The 9,330-nt window shown below is 42.7% G+C and overlaps 2 protein-coding genes across 2 annotated transcripts; both read right to left on the reverse strand.

The window, feature by feature from the left end:
- Positions 1 to 2,258: 2,258 nt before the first annotated feature.
- LOC149150750 (uncharacterized) lies at positions 2,259 to 2,603 on the reverse strand. The gene has a single exon (XM_089442937.1). It carries the CDS (start codon positions 2,601 to 2,603, stop codon positions 2,259 to 2,261), a length of 345 nt encoding a protein of 114 aa, XP_089299063.1.
- A 2,110-nt stretch (positions 2,604 to 4,713) lies between these two features.
- Positions 4,714 to 5,073, reverse strand: LOC149150751 (uncharacterized). Its single transcript, XM_089442938.1, has one exon. The coding sequence runs from the start codon at positions 5,071 to 5,073 to the stop codon at positions 4,714 to 4,716; it is 360 nt and encodes a 119-aa protein (XP_089299064.1).
- Positions 5,074 to 9,330: the final 4,257 nt, after the last annotated feature.

Here is a 9,330-nt window from a genome sequence, read left to right on the forward strand (position 1 = left end):
AACTATTATGGATCACCGAAGTCTCAATTTAACAAATGAGAGGTATGGTAAATAAATAAAACATTTTTTATATTTACTCCATAAGTCACCTTATATAATGCAAGGGTGTAAACAAATAAAAATATAAGTAAAGTGGAGGTATGGTAAATAAATAAAAATATAAATAAACTAGACACAAGGTAAATAAATAAAACCCCTTCTTATATTTAGTCCATAATCCCCATTCTATTTATGAAGGCTCAAGAAAGAGGTTTTATTTAAGTGAGTCCTATTGGCCAAATACCATATTTGTAAAAGAGGTATGGTAAATTAATAAAAATATAAATAAAGGAGATGTATGGTAAAAAATAAAACATTTTTTTATATTTACTCCATAAGTCACCTTATATTTACAAACACTCAAAAAATGTGTTATATTTGGGTGAAACCTATGGGAAAAAAAATGGCACATGGTATTGACCCATGGTATTCACCAAAATGGCACATGGTATTGACCCATGGTATTCACCTAGAATGTAGCCTATTTAAATGGGGGAATTAAACCAGCATAGATCCATCTTTACTCTGGATCTACGAGAGGTATCAAATATCATGATATGAAAACTAGCATAGAGTGAAAAAATATTTGATCCAATCAAGAGTGAAAATGGATGTTGTAATTTAATGTATGTTAAACATTTTAGCTTGGTTAAAATAAAAAATAAAACAAAAATCAACTATTAATTTTATTATTTTTTTATAAATTACTAATAGTGATTTTTAAGCTCCAGGTTTATGATAACCCATGGTATTGACCCATGGTAATACCATGGTATTCATGTGAGCATAAACTATTTAAAGGGGAAGTTCTATCATCTTAGATCTATCTTAATTCTGGGTCTACCAAGTGTTGAGAGGGATAAATAGATTTAATCCCCCTAAGAGTGGTAGATGTGGAGTTAAGATGGACATAGGTTGGTTTTTATGATAATGAAGATATTAAATAGACTTAGGAAATTATATTGTAAAAACGACTTAAGGTGAATGGTTAAAGCATAGAAATTGGAAAAGTATATTTGTATACTTCTATTTTAAAAACAAATCTAGGGCAAAAAGGAATGGATTGATTGCACTAGTCATCCTTCTATAACTTTCCAACATATGCTGGAGTAAACAGATTGTAATTTGGGTAATTTTTCTAATTGCAAATAGGAACATACTTGTGTATTTGTAGGGTGGTTACGAGGTCCCTAGAAGTGATTAATTTGAGTATTTCTTGGTTTGATATATAGTATTAGGTTTTTTCTCATGATTTCTGTGAATGGCACGGGTGAATTTTATCCTACACCCACTAGGTTATTGATATGTAATTTCGGGAATTTTGATTTCAAAATATATTTTAAAGAAATACAATGATTTCATTTGTGTATTCAATAAACACAAGATTTTATAATTGAGTGAAATATTCACAATGCTTGGTGAGAGATTCACCAAAAAATTATATATACATAACATATTATTGATAAAACCGCCTTCCATTTTTCCTATATATGTAATTTCGGTAATTTTGATTTCAAAATATATTTTAAAGAAATGCAATGATTTCATTTGTGTATTCATTAAACACAAGATTTTATAATTGAGTAAAATATTCGCCATGCTTGGTGAGAGATTCACCAAAAAATTATATATACATATCATATTATTGATAAAATCGCCTTCCATTTTTCCTATATACCATGGAGATTCGCCCATTTATTATACATGTAAATTTGGGGGGGTTCTTAAAATTTTCCCTGATTTCTGTTGCTATTTTGATAACAATAGCTCAGGTTGGTCATGGAAGGGCAGAGATGAAGGTAATCTCCTCCTCCTCCAGCTATGATCATCTCAGGTTTGTTTCCCTATTGAAGCGGACGAATGGACCTCGAATTGGAATTTTCTTTAAACGTTGGTGGAATTTCCACATACAAAACAGGGGTAACATTCTGCAGCCTTGAAGAATGCCTAGAAGGTGCAGGGCTCCAAATAGGCCTACTCTCTGGAATTGCACGGAATGGCCTTTCGCGCTTTGCAGAAAGCCGCTTGGATAGGCTTTGGTATAGATTAGGCAAACCCAACTGCTCCATCCGCTTCTTGTTCTCCTCTATGCGTGCATTCCTGAGATGCTCATAATCAACTGTCTGCGGCGGCGAATGTCTTCCCTCCTCCATTTCTGCTCCTATTTTGATAACAATAGCTCAGGTTGGTCAGAGAAGGCAGAGTTGAAGGTAATCTCCTCATCCTCGCGCTATGCTCATCTCAGGTTTGTTTCCCCGTTGAAGCAGACGAATGGACCTCGAATCAGAATTTTCTTTAAACATTGGCGGAATTTCCACATATGAAACAGGGGTAACATTCTGCAGCCTTGAAGAACGCCCAGAAGGTGCAGGGCTCCAAACAGGCCTACTCTCTAGAATTTCATGGAATGGCCATTGGCGCTTTTCAGAAAGCCTCTTGGATAGGCTTTGGCATAGATTAGGCAAACCCAGTTGCTCCATTCGCTTCATGTTCTCATCTATGTGTGCATTCCTGAGATGCTCATAATCCACTGTCTGCGGCTGTGAATTTCCTCCCTCGTCCATTTCTGCTACTATTTTGATAACAATAGCTTAGGTTGGTCAAGGAAGGGCAGAGTTGAAGGTAATCTCCTTCTCCTCCAACTATGATCATTTCAGGTTTGCTTCCCCGTTGAAGCAGATGAATGGACCTCGAATCGAAATTTTCTTTAAATGTTGGCGGAATTTCCACATATGAAACAGGGGTAACATTCTGCAGCCTTGAAGAATGCCTAGAAGGTGCAGGGCTCCAAACAGGCCTCCTCTCTGGAATTGCACGGATGGCCTTTGGCGCTTTGCAGAAAACCACTTGGATAGGCTTTGGCATAGATTAGGCAAACCCTGCTGCTCCATTCGCTTCTTGTTCTCCTCTATGCGTGCATTCCTGAGATGCTCATAATCCACTGTTTGCGGTTGTGAATGTTCTCCCTCCTCCATTTCTGCTGCTATTTTGATAACAATAGCTCAGGTTGGTCATGGAAGGGCAGAGCTGAAGGTAATCTCCTCTTCCTGCAGCTATGATCATCTCAGGTTTGTTTCCTCGTTGAAGTGGGCAAATGGACCTCGAATTGGAATTTTCTTTAAACGTTGGCAGAATTTCCACATATGAAACAGGGGTAACATTCTGCAGCCTTGAAGAATGCCTAGAAGGTGTAGGGCTCCAAACAGGCCTAATCTCTAGAATTGCATGGAATGGCCTTTGGCTCTTTGAAAAAGGCCGCTTGGATAGGCTTTGGCATAGATTAGGCAAACCCACCTGCTCCATTCGCTTCTTGTTCTCCTCTATGCGTGCATTCTTGATATGCTCATAATCCACTGTCTGCGACTGTGAATGTACTCCCTCCTCCATTTTTGCTGCTATTTTGATAACAATAGCTCAGGTTGGTCAGGGAAGGGCAGAGCTGAAGGTAATCTCCTCCTCCTCCAGCTATGATCATCTCAGGTTTGTTTCCCCCTTGAAGCGGACGAATGGACCTCGAATCATGATTTTCTTTAAACGTTGGCGGAATTTCCACATATGAAACAGGGGAAACATTCTTCAGCCTTGAAGAACGCCTAGAAGGTGCAGGGCTCCAAAAAGGCCTACTCTATGGAATTGCATGGAATGGCCTTTGGAGCTTTGCAGAAAGCCACTTGGATAGGCTTTTGCATAGATTAGACAAACCCAACTGCTCCATTCGCTTCTTGTTGTCCTCTATGCATCCATTCCTGAGATGCTCATAATCAAGTGTCTGCAGCTGTGAATGTCCTCCCGCTCCATTTCTGCTGCTATTTTGATACCAATAGCTCAGGTTGGTCAGGGAAGGGCAGAGCTGAAGGTAATATCCTCCTCCTCTACCTATGATCATCTCAGGTTTGTTTCCCCGTTGAAGCGGATGAATGGAGCTCAAATCGGAATTTTCTTTAAACATTGGCGGGATTTCCACATATGAAATAGGGATAACAGTCTGCAGCCTTGAAGAAGGCCTTGAAGGTGAAGGGCTCCAAACAGGCCTACTCTCTGGAATTTCATGGAATGGACTTTGGCGCTTTGCAGAAAGCCACTTGGATAGGCTTTGGCATAGATTAGGCAAACCTAGATGCTCCATTCGCTTCTTGTTCTCCTCTATGCATGCATTCCTGAGATGCTCATAATCCACTGTCTGCGGCTATGAATGTCCTCCTTCCACCATTTCCATTGCTATTTTGATAAAAATAGCTCAGGTTGTTCAAGGAAGGGCAGAGCTGAAGGTAATCTCCTCCTCCTCCAGCTATGATCATCACAAGTTTGTTTCCCCGTTGAAAGAGATGAATGGACCTCCAATAGGAATTTTCTTTAAACGTTGGCGAAATTTCCACATATGAAATAGGGGTAACATTCTGCAGCCTTGAAAAACGCCTAGAAGGTGTAGGGCTTAAAAGGGGCCTATTCCCTGGAATTGCACGGAATGGCCTTTGGTGCTTTGCAGAAAGCCGCTTGGATAGGCTTTGGCAGAGATTAGGCAAACCCAACTGCTCCATTCGCTTCTTGCTCTCCTCGGTGCATGCATTCCTGAGATGCTCATAATCCAATGTCTGTGGCTGTGAATGTCCTCCCTCCTCAATTTCTACTGCTATTTTGATAACAGTATCTCAGTTTGGTCAGGGAAGGGCAGAGCTAAAGGTAATCTCCTAATCCTCCAGCTATGATCATCTCAGGTTTGTTTCGCCATTTAAGTGGAAGAATGGACCTCGAATCGGAATTTTCTTTAAAGGTTGCCAGAATTTCCACGTATGAAACAAGGGTAACATTCTGCAGCCTTGAAGAACATCTAGAAGGTGCAGGGCTCCAAACAGGTCTACACTCTAGATTTGCACGGAATGGCCTTTGGCGCTTTGCAGAAATCCGCTTGGAGAGGCTTTGACATAGATTAGGCAAACCTAGCTGCTCCATTCGCTTCTTGTTCTCCTGTATGATTTCATTCCTGAGATGCTCATAATCCACTGTGTGCTGCCGTGAATGTCCTCCCTCCTCCATTTCTGCTGCTATTTTGATAACAATAGCTCAGTTTGGTCAGGGAAGGACAGAGCTAAAGGAAATTCCTCCTCCTCCGGCTATGATCATCTCAGGTTTGTTTCCCCGTTGAAGCGGACGAATGGACCTCGAATCGGAATTTTCCTTAAACGTTTTGGCAGAATTTCCACATATGAAACAGGGTAACATTCTGCAGCCTTGAAGAACGCCTAGAAGGTGCAAGGCTCCAAACAGGCCTACTGTCTGGAATTGCATGGAATTGCGTTTGGCGCTTTGTAGAAAGCCGCTTGGATAGCCTTTGGCATAGATTAGGCAAACCCAGCTGCTCCATTCGCTTCTTGTTCCCCTCAATGCATGCATTCCTGAGATGCTCATAATCCACTGTCTACGGCTGTGAATGTCCTCCCTCCTCCATTTCTGCTGCTATTTTGATAACAATAGCTCAGGTTGGTCAGGGAAGGGCAGAGCTGAAGGTAATCTCCTCCTTCTCTAGCTATGATCATCTCAGGTTTGTTTCCCCGTTAAAGCAGATGAATGGACCTTGAATCGGAATTTTCTTTAAACGCTGGCGCAATTTCCATATATGAAACAGGGGTAACATTCTGCAGCCTTGAAGAATTCCTAGAAGGTGTAGAGCTCCAAATAGGCCCACTCTAAGGAATTGCACAGAATGGCCTTTGGCGCTTTGCAGAAAGATGCTTGGATAGGCTTTGGCATAAGTTAGGCAAACCCAGTTGCTTCATTCGCTTCTTCTTCTCCTATATGCGTGCATTCCTGAGATGCTCATAATCCACTGCCTGTGGCTGTGAATGTCCTCCCTCCTCCATTTCTGCTGCTATTTTGATAACAATAGCTCAGGTTGATCAGGGAAGGGCAGAGCTGAAGGTAATGTCCGCCTCCTCCAGCTATGATCATCTCAAGTTTGTTTCCTGGTTGAAGCGGAGGAATGGACCTCGAATCAGAATTTTCTTTAAACGTTGGCGGAATTTCCACATATGAAACAGGGGTAACATTCTGCAGCCTTGAAGAATGCCTAGAAGGTGCACGGCTCCAAACAAGCCTACTCTCTGGAATTGCACGGAATGTCCTTTGGCACTTTGCAGAAATCCGCTTGGATAAGCTTTAGCATAGATTAGGCAAACGCAGCTGCTCCATTCGCTTCTTGTTCTCCTCTATGCGTGCATTCCTGAGATTCTCATAATCCACTTTCTACGGTTGTGAATGTCGTCCCTCCTCCATTTCTGCTGTTATTTTGATAACAATAGCCCAGGTTGGTCAGGCAAGGGCAGAGCTAAAGGTAATCTCCTCCTCCTCCCACTATGATCATCTCAAGTTTGTTTCCCCATTGAAGTGGACGAATGGACCTTGAATCGGAATTTCCACAATATGAAACAGGGGTAACATTCTGCAGCCTTGAAGAATGCCTAGAAAGTGCAAGGCTCCAAACAGGCCTCCTCTCTGGAATTGCATGGAATGGCCTTTGGCGCTTTGCAGAAAGCCATTTTTATAGGCTTTGGCATAGATTAGGCAAACCCTGCTGCTCCATTCGCTTCTTGTTCTCCTCTATGCGTGCATTCCTGAGATGCTCATAATCCACTGTTTGCGGTTGTGAATGTCCTCCCTCCTCCATTTCTGCTGCTATTTTGATAACAATAGCTCAGGTTGGTCAGGGAAGGGCAGAGCTTAAGGTAATCTCCTCTTCCTGCAGCTATGATCATCTCATGTTTGTTTCCTCGTTGAAGTGGGCGAATGGACCTCGAATTGGAATTTTCTTTAAACGTTGGCAGAATTTTCACATATGAAACAGGGGTAACATTCTGCAGCCTTGAAGAATGCCTAGAAGGTGCAGGGCTCCAAACAGGCCTAATCTCTGGAATTGCATGGAATGGCCTTTGGCTCTTTGCAAAAGGCCGCTTGGATAGGCTTTGGCATAGATTAGGAAAACCCACCTGCTCCATTCGCTTCTTGTTCTTTTCTATGCGTGCATTCTTGATATGCTCATAATCCACTGTCTGCGGCTATGAATGTCCTCTCTCCTCCATTTCTGCTGCTATTTTGATAACAATAGCTCAGGTTGATCAGGGAATGGCAGAGCTGAAGGTAATCTCCTCCTCCTCTAGCTATGATCATCTCAGGTTTGTTTCCCCCTTGAAGAGGACGAATGGACCTCGAATCATAATTTTCTTTTAACGTTGGGGAATTTCCACATATGAAACAGGGAAACATTCTTCAGCCTTGAAGAACGCCTAGAAGGTGCAGGGCTCCAAAAAGGCCTACTCTATGGAATTGCATGGAATGGCCTTTGGAGCTTTGCAGAAAGCCACCTGGATAGGCTTTTGCATAGATTAGACAAACCCAACTGCTCCATTCGCTTCTTGTTGTCCTCTATGCATGCATTCCTGAGATGCTCATAATCCAGTGTCTGCAGCTGTGAATGTCCTCCCACTCCATTTCTGCTGCTATTTTGATACCAATAGCTCAGGTTGGTTAGGGAAGGGCAGAGCTGAAGGTAATATCCTCCTCCTCCAGCTATGATCATCTAAGGTTTGTTTCCCCGTTGAAGCGGATGAATGGACCTCAAATAGAAATTTTCTTTAAACATTGGTGGGATTTCCACATATGAAACAGGGATAACAGTCTGCAGCCTTGAAGAACACCTAGAAGGTGTAGGGCTCCAAACAGGCCTACTCTCTGGAATTTCATGGAATGGACTTTGGCGCTTTGCAGAAAGCCACTTGGATAGGCTTTGGCATAGATTAGGAAAACCTAGATGCTCCATTCGCTTCTTGTTCTCCTCTATGCGTGAATTCCTGAGATGCTCATAATCCACTGTCTGCGGCTGTGAATGTCCTCCTTCTACCATTTCCATTGCTATTTTGATAACAATAGCTCAGGTTGTTCAGGGAAGGGCAGAGCTGAAGGTAATCTCCTCCTCCTCCAGCTATGATCATCACAAGTTTGTTTCCTCGTTGAAGGAGACGAATGGACCTCGAATAGGAATTTTCTTTAAACGTTGGCGAAATTTCCACATATGAAATAGGGGTAACATTCTGCAGCCTTGAAAAACGCCTAGAAGGTGTAGGGCTTCAAAGGGGCCTATTCCCTGGAATTTCACGGAATGACCTTTGGTGCTTTGCAGAAAGCCGCTTGGATAGGCTTTGGCATAGATTAGGCAAACCCAACTGCTCCGTTCGCTTCTTGCTCTCCTCGGTGCATGCATTCCTGAGATGCTCATAATCCAATGTCTGTGGCTGTGAATGTCCTCCCTCCTCCATTTCTGCTGCTATTTTTATTAAAATAGCTCAAGTTGGTAAGGGAAGGGCAGAGATGAAGGTAATCTCCTCCTCCTCCAGCTATGATCATCTCAGGTTTGTTTCCCCGTTAAAGTGGACGAATGGAACTCGAATCGGAATTTTCTTTAAACGTTGGCGGAATTTCCACATATGAAATAGGGGTAACATTATGTAGCCTTGAAGAATGCCTAGAGGGTGCAGGGCTCCAAACAGGCCTACTGTCTGGAATTGCACGGAATGGCCTTTGGCGCTTTGTAGAAAGCCGCTTGGATAGGCTTTGGCATAGATTAGGAAAACCCAGCTACTCCATTCACTTCTTGTTCTCCTCTATTCGTGCATTCTTGAGATGCTCATAATCCACTGTCCGCGGCAGTGAAGGTCCTCCCTCCTCCATGTTTGCTGCTATTTTGATAACAATAGCTAATTTTGGTCAGGGTAGGGCAGAGCTGAAGGTAATCTCTTCCTCCCCCAGCGATGATCATCTCAGGTTTGTTTCCCCGTTGATGCAGACGAATGGACCTCGAATCGGAATTTTCTTTAAACGTTGGCGGAATTTCCACATATGAAACAGGGGTAACATTCTGCAGCCTTGAAGAATGCCTAGAAGGTGCAGGGCTCCAAACAGGCCTACTCTCTGGAATTGCACGGAATGGCCTTTGGGACTTTGCAGAAAGCTGCTTGGATAGGCTTTGGCATAGATTAGGCAAACCCAACTCCTCCATCTGCTTCTTGTTCTCCTCTATGAGTGCATTCCTGAGATGCTCATAATCCACTGTCTGCGGCTGTGAATGTCCTCCCTCCTCCATTTCTGCTGCTATTTTGATAACAATAGCTCGGGTTCGTTAGGGAAGGGATGAGCTGAAGGTATTCTCCTCCTCCTCCGGCTATGATCATCTCAGGTTTGTTTCCCCGTTGAAGCAGACGAATGGACCTCGAATAAGAATTTTCTTTAAACGTTGGCGGAATT

This window comes from Pinus tabuliformis, chromosome 9 (genome assembly GCF_031772625.1).
Source record: "Pinus tabuliformis cultivar Carrire ecotype Pingquan chromosome 9, CPIR1, whole genome shotgun sequence".
In the NCBI taxonomy this organism is placed as follows: Eukaryota; Viridiplantae; Streptophyta; class Pinopsida; order Pinales; family Pinaceae; genus Pinus; species Pinus tabuliformis.

Coding starts and splice junctions, on each gene's coding strand:
- LOC149150750 (XM_089442937.1), bottom strand. CDS start 2,603: ATGGACGAGGGAGGAAATTCACAGCCGCAGACAGTGGATTATGAGCAT.
- LOC149150751 (XM_089442938.1), bottom strand. CDS start 5,073: ATGGAGGAGGGAGGACATTCACGGCAGCACACAGTGGATTATGAGCAT.